This window comes from Acipenser ruthenus, chromosome 38 (genome assembly GCF_902713425.1).
Source record: "Acipenser ruthenus chromosome 38, fAciRut3.2 maternal haplotype, whole genome shotgun sequence".
NCBI lineage: Eukaryota > Metazoa > Chordata > Actinopteri > Acipenseriformes > Acipenseridae > Acipenser > Acipenser ruthenus.
This window is the reverse complement of record NC_081226.1, coordinates 3,388,817-3,411,131: the sequence shown is the minus strand read 5'-3', so window position 1 is coordinate 3,411,131 and position 22,315 is coordinate 3,388,817. Positions and strand designations below refer to the sequence as shown.

The following is a 22,315-nucleotide window of genomic DNA, read 5'->3' as shown; positions in this document are numbered from 1 at the left end:
ATCAAAGCCCTGTGTTTAAAGTCGTCAGTGTTGTCGCTTTGCTGTGGAGAATGGCTCTTGCAGTAATAATTACATCGTTTTATTTTGTGGCGGTGTAATTCGCTGCCTCACAATATTGTAGTCTTCTGAAGCGTTTTTCCATTATTTAATTGTCCAAGTTCTCTGTATATTTCCCGGTTTAAAAGCAATCTATTTTCTCACGCTGATTAAAAAAAGCTGCATCTCACAGCAATAGTATAAGCTGTGACTGCCTGTCTCTCTGTCTGCCAACTGGGTGACTTATCCTCTCCTAATAATGAAAATATTACATGTTGTAATATTTACAAAGCGAAGATAACACCAGCTCACTGCTTAGGAAACACATATTGAAACTGAAACTTTTGTTTTTTTTCCTGGACCCGTTTAAATAAGAACTTTTATAACAATAAACAACATTTATTTTTATTCATTATTTACAAGAAGGACATAAAAAATATTCTACAATGTTCTGTATTTTCTGGTAAGCATTTAAATAGACTCATTTGCTGTATAATCATTCTGAATGCGACAACGCTATTTGGATGTGCTTTAATAAACATTATGTTTAATCGCAACATATCTTGAAATACTTATTTTTCAGACCGTCATACGCTGTGAAATAAGCCATGAAAATACAGCTCTTATTCCTCTTATTCTCCTGCTTGTTTTGCCAACCCAGTAAATAACTTGTAATGTCACGTGATTCTGCCAGGCTAGGGTGGGTGCAGCTGCTGCCGTGGGCAACTTTGCAAGTTAAAACGAGTAATCGAAACAAACAGCAGATTCTGAATGATATACCTGGAGACGCCACCTATTTGTTTTCAGAAAAGCACACACCTGTACAGACCTGTGGCTGCTGTGGGTCACTTCCTGATGCGCAGACATTTGGCTCTTGTTGAGGAGAGGCAGAGACACGTTTGGAGGAGAAGGGCAAGACCAAGGAGACCCCGCATATTCAATCCCAGGGTCACTTGGTTCAATCCCAGGTGGGGGACACTGCTGCTGTACGCTTGAGCAAGGTGCTTTACCTAGATTGCTCCAGTAAAAACCCAACTGTGTAAATGGGTAATTGTATGTAAAAAAAATAACGTGAAATCTTGTAACAATTGTAAGTCGCCCTGGATAAGGGCGTCTGCAAATAAATAAATAAATAAATAAATAAATAAATAAATAAATAATGCACATGTGAAAGTGCTGTGTTCTCTGCATTAGCCTCTGAAAAAGCAGGCCAATACATATCATTTCCTAACTGAGCAGTACATACATACATACATACATACATACACACACACTGCCTGCCCATTCATGTACTTAATATCGGGTTGGGCAAGCATGTGACATCGTGTGTGTGTGTGTGTGTGCGCGCGCGCGCGTGTGTGTGTGTGCGTGGACAAGTATTACTGTCAATGTGTGGACCACATTTTAGAAAATGTCCTCACAGATAGTAACTCCTGAAAAAACGACGTTGTTGGGACGTCCCCACTTTGTAAACACTTTGCCACTGCCAAAATATTTAGTTTGCAGTCGACTTTTACCCTGTGTGGAGTTTTCTCTGACTGGAGTCAGAAATTGTAAATAAAAATATAGTGAGAGTCAATGAGAAGTCCCCACAAATATAGGAATGTGAATGCAAACATGTGCGTGCGTGCGTGGATGTAAGATGAATGACTTTAGATGGGAAATTGTTCTGACAGTCACACAGTCTGTATGCGCTGAGTAATAATGATAATCATAAATGAGAACAGCAGCGCTATTTCTGAACTGCTCCTCCAGTTATAATTTGTACAGCTGTGGCCAAAAGCATTACATCACCTGGACTTGTAGGATTAAGAGATCATAAAAATAATAGATCCACACTTTACCAAAAATCAACATAACATAAAGGAAAATGAATGGACAGACAGACTCAATATCACGATGCCTGAAGGGTTAAATGGAATAGAAGATTGTTTCATCATTAACGATGCAATAAATGGCATCACAAACACACTAATAGAGTTAAACAGAAATAAGTGACTGTATGTGCCATGGCATTAAAAGCATAAAATACCTCACTTGGTTTTCAAACACACTTTCCCAAGACGAAGGTATGTTAAACATATCGAAACCGTTGGGAAGTTGGTTATTTTGAGTAAACCACGCACGCACGCACGCAGGCACGCAGGCACGCACGCAGGCATGCAGGCCAACAGTGTTAAGAAATTGATTGTCAAGCCTTGGCTGTAACTCTGTTAAAGGAGGGAGAGGGTAAGATCTCAGGAGGGATTGTGGTCCAGTGGTTAAAGAAAAGGGCTTGTAACCAGGAGATCCCCGGTTCAAATCCCACCTTAGTTACTGACTCATTGTGTGACCCTGAGCAAGTCACTTAACCTCCTTGTGCTCCGTCTTTCGGGTGAGACGTAATTGTAAGTGACTCTGCAGCTGATGCATAGTTCACACACCCTAGTCTGTGTAAGTCGCCTTGGATAAAGGCGTCTGCTAAATAAACAAACAAATAAATAATAATAATCTCTCCTGCAGAAATGTAACATTAATTCTATTGTGTCAGGAGAAGCTTACTGAAAAGTAGCAGTTAGCTGTATCTGGCTAGGTTATGTTAACATAGAAGCTATACTGGCATTGAACAAATATGGAACTTACACTGAGGTAAATCTGTTGAAGGTACGTGTCTAAACTGCGAATCCACTTCAATTCCCAAGGTCTTAATAGGCTATTCGTAATATGAGTTAAACAGTAAATAATATTATGAATATGTAGAACATATGAAGTATTCTTTTTAAACGCAGATTATGGGAGGCCATCTTCACAAGCACTTCAGTAACGCTTTTAGCAGGCTGTAGCTGGCGTGTTATAGTTAGAGTCTCAGGTTGGTATAGTTTTGCAGATATAAGCTCGGATAGTCAGAATGTTTAAAAGACGGCACTTTCGTTTTGCTTATTTGTGTTCTTTCATAATGAATTAAACGGGGTTTAGTTATTTCTGAAAACTAGCTCCTGGCCAGCACGTCGCTTTCAGAAAAGCGTTTACACAAGCAAACCGATCATTAATCTTCTAAAGGCTTTTCTCGACTGAAACACGCGTGTCTTCATCGTGGGACATAAGGTGCTTTGTGAAAAAGAAATGTACAACATCGCGTCTTTGACAGCACGGTGGTTTTGTGGTTGGAAACAAAACACTGACAGAAATGTCTGTCAAGGAATCGCACAGATGCTGCCTGTACCTCTGCAATGCCTCCCCGCACTTGAAACCACACGCAGCGTGTTCACACTTACTAATCCACACCTTGGATACAGAGTTGCTATTGGTTTTAATGTAGCCTAATGCAAGCCGTTGCAGTGTTCATTGGTTGTATTTTGTTCACTCTTGTGACCCTCTAAACGACTAGAAGTACTACATAGTAACCACATCCTCTTTTCACACTAGTTGCTAAGCAACTGAACCCTGGGGCAAGGGCCCGGCCTGGGAAGTCTCAGCCGAGAGCCTATTAATAAGCGTATTTCTCAAATATGCGTGTGTGTGTGTGTGTGTGAGTGTGTGTGTGTATGTGTGTGTGTGTGTGTGTGTGCTGGTCTGGGTGTGTGTGTGTGTGTGTGTGTGTGTGTGTGTGTGTGTGTGTGTGTGTGTGTGTGTGCTGGTCTGGGTGTGTGTGTGTGTGTGTGCGTGTGTGGGTGTGTGTGGGTGTGTGTGTGTGTGTGTGTATGGACTGGTATTACTGTCAATGTACGGACAAAAATTGAGAAAATGTCCACACAAAGATAGTAACTCCTGAAAAAACGACGTTGTTGGGACGTCTCCACTTTGTAAACACTTTTTAAAGAACTAAATATGCCTTTTGTGTCAAAATATTTAGTTTGTTGTCGACTTTCAACCTGTGTGGAGTTTTGTCTGACTGGTTAGAAATAGTAGGCCTAAATAAAAATATAGTGAGAAGTCCCCACAAATATAGGAATGCAAACGTGTGTGTGTGTGTGTGTGTGTGTAACTAGAACTGTATTTTTTACAGTTAAAAAAAGTTTATTTCACGGTATTCCGCTGTCTAAAAATAGGTATTTACCGAAAAACAGCAAATGCTAAATTGTAGAATATTCCATTTTTTTTTGCCCACTTTTTAAATACATTCTATTTTCAGCATCAGTGAATTATAAAACAAAATACAAACATAAATGCATGTAAAAAAACACACATAAATTAAAATATTGAGCATAATGCTGCTGTAATCTTTTACCATTAGGATCGAGGCAATAATAAACATGTCGATCAAAATAACAATAGGCCTACTGAATGATCAAAGACCAACATAACACATATTATAAAGGTCAAGTCCACACCATAACTGTGAGAAGCATGCTTCTATATTATACAAGTAAAGCTGGTAATAAGTAACATAAACGCATTACTAATTTGCAGTATCCTAACTTTGCACAGTAATGTGTTTCTTCCCTGTGATAGTGGCTACATTCCCCTCGAAACTCTGCTCCGTTGCCTCACTGAATTGCAGTCAGTTCAGCCCATTAGACACTATGGTTCCAGTCACTATAGAGCCACATTCAATAGCAGCCCTTGAGTGTTTCCTGTTAGGGAGCTCTCAAAGGTTAACTTGGAACACTTGAGTAAGTTCAAACACCAGCATGTTGTTTCTGAGCATGGGGTTCATTTATTGTATTAAGTCAGGGGTAGGAGATTGTGGCTCTTCTGGTCTAGGTCCTTGTTCAAAGCATTTTCTTGAATACATTTGTAATTGAACCAACTGAAACAGCAATGCAAGACCTGAGTTGCTTTCTTTATGGGCTAGAATAGATAGGGACCATTATATTTAACAGTTTTAGAATATGTTTGAAGCTGGAATGAAAGGGTCAGCTTTTTATACTATTTATTTATTTCTTAGCAGACAACTGTTACAAGATATCACATTATTTTTACATACAATTACCCATTTATACAGTTGGGTTCTCACAAGCAATGTAGGTAAAGTACCTTGCTCAAGGGTACAGCAGCAGTGTCCCTCCACCTGGGATTGAACCCGCGACCCTCCGGTCCAGAGTCCAGAGCCCTAACCACTACTCCACACTGCTGCCCTATGCCCTGCAAGAGCGGCGTTCCAAACCCCTAAAGGCTACCAGTGGCTATCTCTCGTGTTTAAAAAGCAAAAGGATCCAATATATTTTTGAAAGATTTTAAAAAAAGAAGATGTTACCAAAATAAACATATGTTTTTAGTATTGACATTGCACGTACCCCCTACATTAAACAATTTGACAATACACTATGCATTTAAATAAACGTCACATTGTCTCCGCCCCACTGTCAAACGCCTCTTAAATGACAACTATTTTGGCATGGTCTACTCTATTTGACATGAAAGTCTAGATAGCCTATCTAAGACCTGCGGTAAAGGCGTTCAGATTGGAGATCTGGACATGGGGTTTATTATCATCCTTCTCTCATGGGTGGCAGCAGGTAAAACGCTTTCTTTTGGAAATAAACATACACAACAAATATCTTACTTTGCTTTTTGACGTTTTAAACGTATTATGTTAAAATGTTAAATTAAGTTCAAAGCCATCGCTGTCGTTTTATTTAAATTGCTAAAATGTTAAATACATAACTCGCTTTTAAAGATTGAGAAACGTTGTTTTGTTAATAACATAGCCTTTAAAAACTAACATAAAAATGAGTAAGAATGTGTTTTCAAAGATTACAGTGAATTTGTTTTTGTTCTGCACGTTTTCAGTTGATTCTCTGTTAGCAACGCAGCCGATGTTAACAGTAATCGAGAATCGGTTTTTTTGTTGTTGTTGTTTTTTTTAACCACAAAGTCGTGTTCCCGATAAATACCCGATATAGGTCTGATTTTCGGGGTTTATTTTTATTATGTTTAGTTTTTGTCACATTTAGAATATTTAAAACATGGTTTAATCGGTCTGTATTTAATTCCGCCAGCCTATATGTTTGATGAAATATGTATGGCAAGACGTTTTAATATCCACAGCAGGGACAGACGTGAAACCGAGGTCTCATTAAGCGAGTCTGACTGCAGCAGCAATGAAACCGGGGTCTCATTAAGCGAGTCTGACTGCAGCAGCACTATTTGATGCAGAGTTCACCCTCTATTCAAGTCGCTTTGGATAAAAGCGTCTATTTAATAATTTATTCATATTCAATATGTTGTGTCTTTGGTACAGTAAAAAAGTGCCACAGACAGCTTTCTTTGCAGTAGATGCGTGTGAATCTGACAAAAAGGTATTGCATACGAATATTGCAAGTGAATAAAACAGTCTGCTGCATTTTGTGTAAGTTTACGGATTTTTTTCATTTTACATTTTTTAACATTGTAGGCAAGAATCAACCGCTTTACATACCTCGAATAAACAGTATAGGGATCAAATGTAGTTAGGCTGTATAAATCGATCTTATATTAATCTTACATTAATCTTACTCTTACAATATTCTTTCAGTTTTTCAATTAGTTATCAGAACATTGGTGTTATATATATTTGCAAACATAATGCATATTCCTTTGTTGCAGCAGTGTGGCGTAGTGGTTAGGGCTCTGGACTTTTGACCAGAGGGTTGTGGGTTCAATCCCCAGTGGGGGACACTGCTGCTGTGCCCTTGAGCAAGGTACTTTACCTAGATTGCTCCAGTAAAAACCCAACTGTATAAATGGGTAATTGTATGTAAAAATAATGTGATATCTTGTAACAATTGTAAGTCGCCCTGGATAAGGGCGTCTGCTAAGAAATAAATAATAATAATAATAGAACTATTAAAAAGTACTTTGATATTGGTTGTTTATTTACTGATATAAATTATGTATGTTATATTATTTATTTATTGCATTTATATAGCGCTTTTTATATAAAAGTATCGCAAAGCACTGTACAGTACATAGCAGAACAAATAGGAAAAACACGATACATTTGTATAGCATGTCACACAATTTACATTTTTAGAAACCCCACATCTTTTCGTGTTCAGCTTGGGCTTGTCTTGCCAGTGACCCCCTTATGCAGAAAATTCACTTTAACCGAAGCCGATCTGAAGGTGATCCGACAGGATCCGACCATCGTGTAAACCAGGGTAATTTGATTAAATAAAAAAAAAAAGTTAATGATAATACACAGGTTACATGCATATGCTTTTAAATAAAAATGATCAAACCATTTGATACATTTATATAGTGCATGAAACTGAAGACGATCCTGTATGAAAACAATTGTGAGGGTCTGGAACCGACTCCCCAGTAATGTTGTTGAAGCTGACACCCTGGGATCCTTCAAGAAGCTGCTTGATGGGATTCTGGGATCAATAAGCTACTAACAACCAAACAAGCAAGACGGGCCGAATGGCTTCCTCTCTATTTTCTCCTCTGCTTTTCTATTAATATATCTCTTGCGTTTATAAAATAGTAGTAGATTAGAGCAATTGAAATAATGAATCGATCTAAAACAAAGTACGGCGTGATACATTTTTAAATCAAGTGCACGTAAGTTGTTGAAGGAAAGCTGCAAACAAAAAACACGATCTTTAATCTACTACTTAGAAAATGAACTACAGCGTAATCTGAAAACCAGCAATAATAAATAGAGCCCCATACCTTGTACACACACACACACACACACAGGCATGCAGGCACTCACACACACAGACACACAAACACTCACACACACACACACACACACACACAGACAGACAGACAGACAGACACACACACACACACACACACACACACCATTGCTCCAGTAAAAACCCAATTTTTTAAATGGGTAATTGTATGTAAAAATAATGTGATATCTTGTAACAATTGTAAGTCGCCCTGGATAAGGGCGTCTGCTAAGAAATAAATAATAATAATAAAGTATCGATTTTAAAGACTGTTTACCTATTTCAAATAAACCTTATTTTATTCAGACGTAAATAGCTTTAATTTGCTACCTTATCTTACACCAGGTGAATAAACTCATTATATTTACTATATATATATATATATATATATATATATATATATAGATAGATAGATAATGGTAAATTAGAGGAAATGGTCGTATGTACAGATAGACAACACGATAACAACTGCAGCACGGCGTTGAGGTGTGATTCTGTTTTTACCTCAACACATTCCATGAGGTCATCGAGTCATTTTAGTGTTACCAGACCCTGAAATGAATCGATTTATAGATAACGACTCGAGCAACGACCAAGGATGGACGCTGCCAAACGCTTTATTATACTGATCCTCGCTTTGGAAACAGGTAAAGCAAATCCTTCTGAAATTCAATAACATCTATTTCGATAATAACGCGCCACATGGTCCTATTTCAGAGTCTTTAACCAAGTAACCAAATTAGAAACACCCCGATGAACGCGCGTAAGCACAGGGTTACTTATCGTTCTGTTTTTCTTTTGTTATTCAGTGTTTTCTCTCCTTTCAAAATGTCTGAAGAGAACGGTTTAAAAATATGACATTCTATTTAAAGTTTATGATAAATACACACATACATAAATAACGCGTTGGTGTGTTTTATAACTTTCTCTTTATAATCTAAATCTTGAATGCACGAGAAAATACGCCATGTACTTACATATATTTAGTATACTATTATCAAATGTAACCTGTAACGGTTTTCCTAATATATGCACGTCTCATATCAAAATACATTTGGAAAATATATTCTACAATATATCTGATGCATGGAAATGCATGGACTTTACCAAAAATACAGCTACAATAAAACTTAAAATATATTTTCATATATTACTTGGGTTCTAATTTTGGGGTTTTATTTATTTTTAAACTGTTTACGAAAAACCGAGTGACAATTTAAATATATATACAAGAACAAAAACGGTATTAATCTGTTTTAAATCCCGCGCATATTTGAGTGTGATCTGGTTACATTTATCATATGAAAGATCAAACTAAAACCGAAGCTTTACGTGTTAATATACTTCAATTAAATTCCACAATTTCTATTGTTACAATACAGATCCATCGGTTATAGGAAAATGTAGGCTAATTGATTTAGAAGCAGTAGCGGTTTTAGCACGCAGCCCATGCAATCGTGACTCTTACTATAATATTTGCAATGCAGTTGTGCTCAAGTTTATGTGCAGCATAATCACGGTTTAAACTAAAAACAGTAAAACATTTAAAAATGAACAAAAAGGTTCATTTCTATAAATGTCTCCGTGACACTTATTTTTTGCGATTGATGTAGTAACATAACAATACATTTAATAGTGTCGTTGCCCTGTTTGAAAGCGCAGGATTACTGATAAGAATAGAGAATAGGGGCCTTGCTTGCTCCTCTCGATGCCAAAGTGCATTTTCGGTGCAAGTAAAGTCAAACGTGTTATAATAGACAACGTTTAACTTTAAGGATTTTTTTTTTTTAAAGTTTAAGTCATCCTATTTATAAATTCAGCGTATTGCAAACTCACATTAATAAACACACACATTGTGTGTGTGTATATATATATATATATATATATATATATATATATATATATATATATATATATATATATATATATGTGTGTGTGTGTGTGTGTGTGTGTGTGTGTGTGTGTTAACGTTCATGATTTTTATATTTAATACGTACATATTTCACAATTAGAACATGTTTTGATATGGAAAATATTTTGAAAGCGCACATTGTCTTTGAACATTACCGACGTTTCGTTTGAAACGCGTTTTAATACACTGTATTTTATGAAAGTATGGTAGGACCCCTCTGTCACAGTCTTGGTCGTATCTTGTATCCACTCTTCCCTCATTTCAACTCCTCTCCACTCACGGAGGTGTGTAGCTTGATCGCGGACACATTCCTCATAAGCTTGAAGGATTGAGCATGTCTCTCTTTTGACATTATCAAAATGTGGAATAAACACAGACATTAACATACAGTTGTGTCAAATGTAGCAATCGCAGAGATTGGAAGACAAGAGCAATATATTGTAATTATACTTTAGTTACCGAAGCAGTAACAGGATTGTAGTGTATTGTCATGCAATGGGCTCGCTGGTTTCACGGCACATACCGAATAATTGATTCAATAGCACTATGGTCACGCTGTTTAAGAAATGGATGAGAATTGTAATGTGAAAGAGTTTCTATTACAGCTATAATCTTCTGCGTGAATGGAACTATCCGTTTACTCCAAAGCTTACATGTTGCAGTGTATTTGCAGTGTTTTTGTAAAATAGTATTTCCCACTGTATCGAGCCAGTGTTCCACTCTATACTGTAATCAAATGTGTACTCTACATTAACATTGGAACTGGGGGTCAAATAACAAAAAACTATGATCACTGTGTTCTGTTATTTCATTTTAAAAACAGGCAACACGTGTGATGAATAGAACTTGATTTTTGTAATTGTATGTTCTTAAAATGAAATAACAGTACACAGTGATCATAGTTTTTGTTATTTGACACTCTATAGCAGCGTCATAATTCACATTTCAGGGTAAGTTTACTGTAAATACATATTCCATTTTGGTGAAACAATATTTGTTTCGAGTTTTAAATATTACACAACGCGCACAATATTTAGCTCCATGATAATGTTTCTGAATCCCCACACGGTGCTTATGTGAAGTATTTACATTTCTCATATATTTCTCATACATTTTCTACAGCTTATATTTCTGTAGTGTTTGCCGAGGAGCTCCAGGTTTACCAGGAGCCAGAGGTCAATGCAACCGCGGGAGACAGGACGCGCCTTGGGTGCGCTTTCAACACCAGCAGCGGGCAGGTTGGAATCGGGTCCTTTATGTGGTACCGGGTCCGGAGCGATGGGAAGAGGAGCGAGGTTTCCAATGAAACACACTCAGCTGGAGTCGTCACATCGCATGAATTCAGGACGAACAAGGACGCTTCATTGTACTTGCTCCACCCTCATACCTATGACTCCGGCGTGTATTACTGCGAGGTAGAGCTGCTGTCAGCGGGGACAAGAACCGGGAACGGGTCGGTGCTGGCTGTTTACCCAAGAAGTAAAGGTAGGAGCTCCACTGCCTTCTACAGTTAGCTCATGGGCCATTGTATGCGGGACCAGAGCAAAAGGAAAGATATTATTGCATAAGAAACGTACGTGCTTTTATTTTGTATACGTTTTTAAGAAAATGAATCAAAATAAGCCAACTTTTCGGCTGCGCCTCGTTGACAAAGGAAAGAAAAAATTTTCATAAATTTTTTTTATGCATAAAAAAGAAAATCCATTTATTATTATTATTATTATTATTATTATTATTATTATTATTATTATTATTATTATTATTATTATTATTATTATTATTATTGTTGTCGTTGTTGCTGTCTTGTGAAAGTTAAGCGTGGCAAGTCCACTCACACAAGATTTGTTCTACATCAAATAAACACACACTATGCAGGTTGAAAACGCAGCTTTGTTTGCTATACTTACACTTTTAATTAGTGTCACATTACATACGATGGACGGTGCTCTCGTTTTGGTACCTTTTATATCCAAATGAACACAAATTCAGAATATATAAAGATACCGTGAAACCTGCATTAATCGCTCACAAATAAACCCAAAATTCTGTACAGTGCGCTTACAGTTTATTTCCCAAGGCAAATTAGTTCTCTGCTTGATCACTCCAGCGTTTATTTCCCGCAATCTGTAAAAAAAAAATAAAATAAAACCTGTTCACAACTTTCTTCCGTTTTTTTCAGAAAACCAGGACAGTGGGTCTTCTGCACACGGGTTTGATCCCGCATTGCTGCCGTGGAATATTAGACTGAGCTGCCTCTTCATTTTCTTCGCTGTGGTGTCGCTGTGCTTATTTAAAGCAAAACAGGGTGCGTGGTATTTTTTTTTTATTTATTTATTTTTACCGGTACGGATATTAATTTACACATTTCAACCATAATATGTATCGCAATAGTTCAGCATTATTGAATCATTGTAGTAGAATATTGTAAAAAAGGTATTATTATGATGTATTATTAAATACACCTTATGCCCTTTCCGTTCTTTGGGTCCCACACACTGAACCAGAGGATACTGGGGTTCAGTATGAAACCAGAGAGCTTTAAATAGAGCTTTCCCTTTATATGCGTTACATACAGGACGCATCGTGATAAGAATGGCGCTTCATCTAAACAAAACGAGGCACCGGAGGCCGAAAGAGCAACATGGGTTAGATCGCAAAGACAAAGTGCGTGTAATGGGATCTCTTAGAGAATGCGCCATGCGGGCCAACGCTATAAAGCCCATTGCTATTTAACTTATATTAGATTGTATTAAACATAATATGGCCCAGTACCTTTATACAATGCACATTGCTGTATGGCGTATACGATATCTTACCACCCTCATCATATATCCTCAAAGCTATTTACTAGAAATCACCGTAAAAACAATTACAGTTCTAATGGCTGTTTTTGTTCACAGTAAAAATAAACTATATCAAAACATATTGGTCGGAAAATACCTACAAATATACTTTACCATCATATATTTGAATGTAATGTTATTACAAATAGGCTATACGGGTATTCTAAATGAATGTGTGTGTGTGTGTGTTTTTAACAGTGTTTCCTTCTATCTTAAAAGCTGATGTATGTTTCTGTGTTTTGCAGTTGAGAGACTTCATGAGATGCAAAAGGAGTTAGCCAAGGTAAGAGTTTAAAAAACGGACAGTGCAGTCTGCGTAGGATTAGATCCGAACGCTAATAATATTTCAATACATGTATAGGATATTAATATTATCTTTTGTATTGCGTAACTTTTTAAAATTGCATTTAGCATTCTTGCTTCTTTGTATTGTGTCTGCGAATGAAGTCATACTGTATTTTCTGCGGTTTTATTTAGATGCAATGTTTATAGAACAGGTCAACGGGTCTGGCATTAGTTTGCCACAGCTGGGCTTCTACAGACAGAGACACTGTCTGGTAACAGACGGACAGACAGACAGGCGGAATGTCTGTAAAGTGAAGGTATTTTTTCTTTGTCTTGCAGGCTCACAGATCAAGACGACATCGCCGTTCTCTGCATTAATTCTGGATTGAAAACAATTCTATACCAATCTGGCACCTAAATGTCGTCTGCTGTGTGACCCGCGAGAGGAAAACGCATCGCGCAGTTTATTACACAAGGGAAACAAACTAGTTTAACAGCATGCATTAACACCGTGTGTGCGGGTGCTGCTTTGATAATATTTCTTAAATATATAATAAAGTGACGTTCATCAGTGGAGCTAAACTTGTTGTATGTTTTATCTGATATGTTGTGTCTTTATGCATAGTTTGTAACTGGAATATAGTAAAAAAAAAAAAAAAAAAAAAAAGATAATAAAGCGTGTGAATGTTTGTGTTTTTTGGTTGTCTATGCTGCCACCTTGTGTCGCTGTGGCAATACTACATTCTTTGACTGTTCTGCTGCTGTCTAATTATAATATAATTCATTACCTTTGGACACAATAAGACTTATATTTTAGTAAAGAAAACTATTGAACATACTTACTGACACTCCTTATCTTGTTTTAAAGAATAAAAAACGTCAAATGTAACTTCAATTATTTAAAACTTTTTTTTTTAAATATATAATTGCAATCAGTTTTGATGCATGTTAAAAAAAAAATGAGATTTCGTATTCGTAATTATTTATAATCTGGATAAATGTAATCCACATTACACGCTTTGAAAAACCGGCCCCAGGAGTTTTCATTAATTTTCTCTATGTCTGTCTTAACACTGCTCTGATGCTTTTGAATCTACGTGGAGATCTTAACACGCTTCCACGTTCCAGTCAAGTCACGTGACAATAAGAACTGTAAACTCTGATGGCCCCGCCTACTCTACAATTGAGAGACAGTGCAGGCAGCTTTACAGTAATTGTAGCTAACACAATACTAACATTTCAACCAGCATGCACATCCATTCATTATACAGGTCTCTGATGCGCGGTTCTGAATGAAACACATGCTTTTGCAAACATGTATCTTCATTTTAAAACATGATTATTTGGTACTACAGCTATGGCCAAAAGTTTTGCATCACCTAGAATTAAATAAACTAAAAATAAAATAAAAACCACTATATGAACATAATTCAGAGCAGGTCTTCCAAATCCTGGTCCTGGGGACCCCCTGTGTCTGCTGGTTTTCATTCCAGCCAAGCTCTCAATTACTGAACTAGACCCTTCATTGAACTGACCATTTGCTTAATTAGACCTTTTTATTTGTTTTCAGCTCTTAAACAGTTACAGATTTCAAGTTAGCTAGAACATTTGATAAGTAACTTGAACTGCAACTGTTTAAAAAACAAGTAAAAGGTCTAATTAAGAGTTAATTATTTAGAGCTTTCATTAACATAATATTTAACCCAACTGCTTCCCCTAATGACTGACATGCTTTGACCCAGAAGACACTGCTGGGGTGAAATGACTGAAGAAGTAAAGCAGGGAGAGCTTTAAACTGAGAACCAGCGATCCAGAAGCATGTCAACTGAGAACCAGCGATCCAGAAGCATGTCAACTGAGAACCAGCGATCCAGAAGCATGTCAACTGAGAACCAGCGATCCAAAAGCATGTCAACTGAGAACCAGCGATCCAGAAGCATGTCAACTGAGAACCAGCGAGCCAGAAGCATGTCAACTGAGAACCAGAGATCCAGAAGCATGTCAACTGAGAACCAGCGAGCCAGAAGCATGTCAACTGAGAACCAGAGATCCAGAAGCATGTCAACTGAGAACCAGCGAGCCAGAAACATGTCAACTGAGAATCAGCGATCCAGATGCATGTCAACTGAGAACCAGCGAGCCAGAAGCATGTCAACTGAGAACCAGCGAGCCAGAAGCATGTCAACTGAGAACCAGCGAGCCAGAAGAATTTCAACTGAGAACTTCTAGAGATCCAGAAGCATTTCAACTGAGAACCAGCAAGCCAGAAGAATTTCAACTGAGAACTTCTAGAGATCCAGAAGCATTTCAACTGAGAACCAGCAAGCCAGAAGAATTTCAACTGAGAACTTCTAGAGATCCAGAAGCATTTCAACTGAGAACCAGAGATCCAGAAGCACGTCAACTGAAAACCAGCGAGCCAGAAGCATTTCAACTGAGAACTTCTTTACCCTCGTGTAGAAGAACCACATGTCATGTTTGCTATAAGATGTAAACTGCATAGTAAAAACCTGTCTAGTGAATACAACATATAGGAACTGATTCTGTTAACTACAACCACTTTAAATCAAGATTTGACCTCTCCAAAAAACACTCTACATCCAAATGATCTGGGTTAGTCCATCTGGACTCTGTTAGAGTTACTAGTCAGTGCCCCATTTAAAATACCGTACTATAAAAAAGCAATACCGCAAAAATATACAGAGCCTAAAATTACACAGGGCAAGAAAACTGCATACAGAACAGCAGAGCAGTAAACAGCAAGGGTCTTAGTGAAAAACAAAGAAGGACTTCAACTCAATTTTAAAAGTGAACCACAACGTGAAATTTTAATGTAGTGTAAAAAAAACCAAGGTTTCACAGTGATTTGAGAGTCAATTTCACACATTATTTGGTTAAACTGTGGTCTAAGAAGTGTTCTTTGTATTTTTTCATACATTAAAATTGTTATTAGTATACAGATAATGATAACACTGTCAGATGCGTTCGCATCCCCCATTTCAGAACAGCATATGTTGATTAGCTGGATTTGTAGCTCCCTGACCAAACGTCTAGAAGCTGGTTTGTAGTGTATAACAGCACAAGATAACTCCATTTGGGATTGATGGATAAACTGGTTAAAAACACCAATGAATCAGTCAAAATGTGCAGTGATGTTAAAATCGATAGGCAGCGATAAATGAGTGGAAAGACCCACAGCAATGATAAGTGTGCTAAACAAGATTATTAAAAGCCTTTGTGGAGAGTCTTCATCTTGCATTCTGTACCATGGTGAGGAAACCACTGGCTTTCTTTCATGCATCTATAGATTTTCTTTGGAAAAAGATGGGACGACATGCAGAAAAAAATGCAGGACATTTTTTAAACCCTTAAAGACTCCAAGATTCCAACCATAAAAATAAAAAGTCATACTCTTTCACAGCTATCCACTCCAGGCTGTTTGTAACAGGTGTAACGGCATTGATGTGCACAGTGGTTTTAAATAAAGGCTCCAGTGTCAGAAACAGACCCTTATTACCGAATAATTGATTCAGTAGCGCTGTGGTCCCGCTGTTTAAGAAATGGATGACAATTGTAAGGTGAAAGAGTTTCTATTGCATCTATAGTCTTCTGCGTGAATGGAACTATCCATTTACTCCAAAGCTGAGTGAATATTTTGCAGTGTATTTGCAGTATATTTTTTAAATGGCATGTCCCATTGTATCGATCTATACTGTAATCAAATGTGTATTTTACATTAACGTTGGAATTTGGGTCACTATCCTAGCGCCTTTAAAAACAGGCAACACGTGTGATGAATAGAACTTGATTTTTGTAATTGTATGTTCTTAAAATGAAATAACAGTACACAGTGATCATAGTTTTTGTTATTTGACACTATATAGCAGCGTCATAATTCACAGTTCAGGGTAAGTTTACTGTAAATACATATTCCATTTTGGTGAAACAATATTTGTTTCGAGTTTTAAATATTACACAACACGCACAATATTTAGCTCCATGATAATGTTTCTGAATCCCCACACGGTGCTTATGTGAAGTATTTACATTTCTCATATATTTCTCATACATTTTCTACAGCTTATATTTCTGTAGTGTTTGCTGAGGAGCTCCAGGTTTATCAGGAGCCAGAGGTCAATGCAACCGTGGGAGACAGGACGCGCCTTGGGTGCGCTTTCAACACCAGCAGCGGGCAGGTTGGAATCGGGTCCTTTAAGTGGTACCGGGTCCGGAGCGACGGGAAGAGGAGCGAGGTTTCCAATGAAACACACCCAGCTGGAGTCGTCACATCGCATGAATTCAGGACGAACAAGGACGCTTCATTGTACTTGCTCCATCCTCAAAAATATGACTCCGGCGTGTATTACTGCGAGGTAGAGCTGCTGTCAGCGGGGAGAAGAACCGGGAACGGGACGGTGCTGGCTGTTTACCAAAGAAGTAAAGGTAGGAGCTCCACTGCCTTCTACAGTGGGCTTATGGGCCATTGTATGCGGGACCAGAGCAAAATGAAAGATATTATTACACACGAAACGTACGTGCTTTTTATTTTGTATACGTTTTTAAGAAAATGAATCAAAATAAGCCAACTTTTCGGCTGCGCCTCGTTGACAAAGGAAAGAAAAAGCAAACATGGCGTTTTTTTACGGATAAAAAAGAAAATCTATTATTTATTATTATTATTATTATTATTATTATTATTATTATTATTATTATTATTATTATTATTGTCGTTGTTGCTGTCTTGTGAAAGTTAAGCGTGGCAAGTCCACTCACACAAGAGGTGTTCTACATCAAATAAACACACACTATGCAGGTTGAAAACGCAGCTTTGTTTGCTATACTTACACTTTTAATTAGTGTCCCACTACATACGATGGACGGTGCTCTCGTTTTGGTACCTTTTATATCCAAATGAACACAAATTCAGAATATATAAAGACACCGTGAAACCTGCATTAATCGCCCACAAATACACCCCAAATTCTGTACAGTGAGCTTACAGTTTATTTCCCAAGGCAAATTAGTTCTCTGCTTGATCACTCCAGCGTTTATTTCGCGCAATCTGTAAAAAAAAAAACTAAAAAAAAACCTGTTCACAACGTTCTTCCCTTTTTTTCAGAAAACCAGGACAGTGGGTCTTCTGCACACGGGTTTGATCCCGCATTGCTGCCGTGGATTATTAGACTAAGCTGCCTCTTCATTTTCTTCGCTGTGGTGTCGCTGTGCTTATTTCAAGCAAAACAGGGTGCGTGGTATTTTTATTTATTTATTTATTTTTACCGGTACGGATATTTACACATTTCAACCATAATATGTATCGCAATAGTTCAGCATTATTGAATCATTGTAGTAGAATATTGTAAAAAGGTATTATTATGATGTATTATTAAATACACCTTATGCCCTTTCCGTACTTTGGGGTCCCCTTTGTTTAGGTTCGAGCCACACACTGAACCAGAGGATACTGGGGTTCAGTATGAAACCAGAGAGCTTTAAATAGAGCTTTCCCTTTATATGCGTTACATACAGGAAGCATCGTGATAATAATGGCGCTTCATCTAAACAAAACGAGGCATCGGAGGCCGAAAGAGCAACATGGGTTAGATCGCAAAGACAAAGTGCGTGTAATGGGATCTCTTAAAGAATGCGCCATGCGGGCCAACGCTATAAAGCCCATTGCTATTTAACTTGTATTAGATTGTATTAAACATAATATGGCCCAGTACCTTTATACAATGCACATTGTTGTATGGCGTATACGACATCTTACCACCCTCGTCATAGATCCTCAAAGCTATTTACTAGAAATCACCGTAAAAAAAACAATTACAGTTCTAATGGCTGTTTTTGTTCACAGTAATAATAAACTATATCAAAACATATCGGTCGGAAAATACTTATAAATATACTTTACCATCATATATTTGAATGTAATGTTATTACAAATAGGCTATACGGGTATTCTAAATGAATGTGTGTGTGTGTGTGTTTAACAGTGTTTCCTTCTATCTTAAAAGCTGATGTATGTTTCTGTGTTTTGCAGTTGAGAGACTTCATGAGATGCAAAAGGAGTTAGCCAAGGTAAGAGCTTAAAAAACGGACAATGCAGTCGTGTAGGGTTAGATCCGAACGCTAATAATATTTCAATACATGTATAGGATATTAATATTATCTTTTGTATTACGTAACTTTTTAAAATTGCATTTAGCATTCTTGCTTCTTTGTATTGTGTCTGCGAATGAAGTCATACTGTATTTTCTGCGGTTTTATTTAGACGCAATGTTTATAGAACAGGTCAACGGGTCAGGCATTAGTTTGCCACAGCTGGGCTTCTACAGACAGAGACACTGTCTGGTAACGGACGGACAGACAGACAGGCAGGCGGAATGTCTGTAAAGTGAAGGTTTTTTTTTCTTTGTCTTGCAGGCTCACAGATCAAGACGACATCGCCGTTCTCTGCATTAATTCTGGATTGAAAACAATTCTATACCAATCTGGCACCTAAATCTCTTCTGCTGTGTGACCCGCGAGAGGAAAACGCATCGCGCAGTTTATTACACAAGGGACACAAACTAGTTTAACAGCATGCATTAACACCGTGTGTGCGGGTGCTGCTTTGATAATATTTCTTAAATATATAATAAAAAAGTGACGTTCATCAGTGGAGCTAAACTTGTTGTATGTTTTATCTGATATGTTGTGTCTTTATGCATAGTTTGTAACTAGAATATAGTAAAAAAAAAAAAAAAAAAAAAAAAAAAGATAGTGTGTGAATGTTTGTGTTTTTTGGTTGTCTATGCTGCCACCTTGTGTCGCTGTGGCAATACTACATTCTTTGACAGTGTTCTGCTGCTGTCTAATTATAATATAATTCATTACCTTTGGACACAATAAGACTTATATTTTAGTAAAGAAAACTATTGAACATACTTACTGACACTCCTTATATTGTTTTAAAGAATAAAAAACGTCAAATGTAACTTCAATTATTTAAAACTTTTTTTTTTTAATATATAATTGCAATCAGTTTTGATGCATGTTAAAAAAATGAGATTTCGTAATCGTAATTAATTGTAATCTGGATAAATGTAATCCACATTACACGCTTTGAAAAACCGGCCACAGGAGTTAGAATTATTTTTCTCTATGTCTGTCTTAACACTGCTCTGATGCTTTTGAATCTACGTGGAGATCTTAACACGCTTCCACGTTTCAGTCAGTCAGTCAGTCAGTCTGATGGCCCCGCCTACTCTACAATTGAGAGACAGTGCAGGCAGCTTTACAGTAATTGTAGCTAACACAATACTAACATTTCAACCAGCATGCACATCCATTCATTATACAGGTCTCTGATGCGCGGTTCTGAATGAAACACATGCTTTTGCAAACATGTATCTTCATTTTAAAACATGATTATTTGGTACTACAGCTATGGCCAAAAGTTTTGCATCACCTAGAATTAAATAAACTAAAAATAAAATACACACCACTATATGAACATAATTCAGAGCAGGTCTTCCAAATCCTGGTCCTGGGGACCCCCTGTGTCTGCTGGTTTTCATTCCAGCCAAGCTCTCAATTACTGAACTAGACACTTCATTGAACTGACCATTTGCTTAATTAGACCTTTTTATTGGTTTTCAGCTCTTAAACAGTTACAGATTTCAAGTTAGCTATAACATTTGATAAGTAACTTGAACTGCAACTGTTTAAAAAACAAGTAAAAAGGTCTAATTAAGAGTTAATTATTTAGAGCTTTCATTAACATAATATTTAACCCAACTGCTTCCCCTAATGACTGACATGCTTTGACCCAGAAGACACTGCTGGGGTGAAATGACTGAAGAAGTAAAGCAGGGAGAGCTTTAAACTGAGAACCAGCGATCCAGAAGCATGTCAACTGAAAACCAGCGATCCAGAAGCATGTCAACTGAGAACCAGCGATCCAGAAGCATGTCAACTGAGAACCAGCGATCCAGAAGCATGTCAACTGAAAAACAGCGAGCCAGAAGCATGTCAACTGAGAACCAGCGATCCAGAAGCATGTCAACTGAGAACCAGCGATCCAGAAGCATGTCAACTGAGAACCAGCGATCCAGAAGCATGTCAACTGAAAAACAGCGATCCAGAAGCATGTCAACTGAGAACCAGCGATCCAGAAGCATGTCAACTGAAAACCAGCGATCCAGAAGCATGTCAGCTGAGAACCAGCGATCCAGAAGCATGTCAACTGAGAACCAGCGATCCAGAAGCATGTCAACTGAGAACCAGAAGCATGTCAACTGAGAACCAGCGATCCAGAAGCATGTCAACTGAGAACCAGAAGCATGTCAACTGAAAACCAGCGATCCAGAAGCATGTCAACTGAGAACCAGAAGCATGTCAACTGAAAACCAGCGATCCAGAAGCATGTCAACTGAGAACCAGAAGCATGTCAACTGAGAACCAGCGATCCAGAAGCATGTCAACTGAGAACCAGTGATCTAGAAGCATGTCAACTGAGAACCAGAAGCATGTCAACTGAGAACCAGCGATCCAGAAGCATGTCAACTGAGAACCAGCGATCCAGAAGCATGTCAACTGAGAACCAGCGATCCAGAAGCATGTCAACTGAGAACCAGCGATCCAGAAGCATGTCAACTGAGAACCAGCGATCCAGAAGCATGTCAACTGAGAACCAGAAGCATGTCAACTGAGAACCAGCGATCCAGAAGCATGTCAACTGAGAACCAGAAGCATGTCAACTGAAAACCAGCGATCCAGAAGCATGTCAACTGAGAACCAGAAGCATGTCAACTGAAAACCAGCGATCCAGAAGCATGTCAACTGAGAACCAGAAGCATGTCAACTGAGAACCAGCGATCCAGAAGCATGTCAACTGAGAACCAGTGATCTAGAAGCATGTCAACTGAGAACCAGAAGCATGTCAACTGAGAACCAGCGATCCAGAAGCATGTCAACTGAGAACCAGCGATCCAGAAGCATGTCAACTGAGAACCAGCGATCCAGAAGCATGTCAACTGAGAACCAGCGATCCAGAAGCATGTCAGCTGAGAACCAGCGATCCAGAAGCATGTCAACTGAGAACCAGCGAGCCAGAAGCATTTCAACTGAGAACCAGAGACCCAGAAGCATGTCAACTGAGAACCAGCGATCCAGAAGCATGTCAACTGAGAACCAGCAATCCAGAAGCATGTCAACTGAGAACCAGCGAGCCAGAAGCATTTCAACTGAGAACCAGAGATCCAGAAGCATGTCAACTGAAAACCAGCGAGCCAGAAGCATTTCAACTGAGAACTTCTTTACCCTCGTGTAGAAGAACCACATGTCATGTTTGCTATAAGATGTAAACTGCATAGTAAAAACCTGTCTAGTGAATACAACATATAGGAACTGATTCTGTTAACTACAACCACTTTAAATCAAGATTTGACCTCTCCAAAAAACACTCTACATGCAAATGATCTAGGTTAGTCCATCTGGACTCTGTTAGAGTTACTAGTCAGTGCCCCATTTAAAATACCGTACTATAAAAAAGCAATACCGCAAAAATATACAGAGCCTAAAATTACACAGGGCAAGAAAACTGCATACAGAACAGCAGAGCAGTAAACAGCAAGGGTCTTAGTGAAAAACAAAGGACTTCAACTCAA

The 22,315-nt window shown here is 37.9% G+C and overlaps 1 protein-coding gene across 1 annotated transcript; it reads left to right on the top strand.

Annotated features, from left to right (window-relative positions):
- The first annotated feature begins 5,380 nt into the window (after positions 1-5,380).
- Positions 5,381-19,383, top strand: LOC131696660 (natural cytotoxicity triggering receptor 3-like). Its single transcript, XM_059009283.1, has 5 exons — positions 5,381-5,474; positions 16,743-17,105; positions 17,782-17,907; positions 18,706-18,743; positions 19,089-19,383. The coding sequence occupies exons 1-5, from the start codon at positions 5,435-5,437 to the stop codon at positions 19,125-19,127; spliced, it is 606 nt and encodes a 201-aa protein (XP_058865266.1). The 5' UTR covers positions 5,381-5,434; the 3' UTR covers positions 19,128-19,383.
- Positions 19,384-22,315: the final 2,932 nt, after the last annotated feature.

What these genes read in the sequence shown, in the direction of transcription:
- LOC131696660 (XM_059009283.1), top strand. Translation starts at nt 5,435, where the DNA reads ATGGGGTTTATTATCATCCTTCTCTCATGGGTGGCAGCAG. An exon ending in TCTCTCATGGGTGGCAGCAG is followed by an intron (nt 5,475 to 16,742) that starts GTAAAACGCTTT and finishes CATTTTCTACAG; the next exon opens with CTTATATTTCTGTAGTGTTT. An exon ending in TGTTTACCAAAGAAGTAAAG is followed by an intron (nt 17,106 to 17,781) that starts GTAGGAGCTCCA and finishes CCTTTTTTTCAG; the next exon opens with AAAACCAGGACAGTGGGTCT.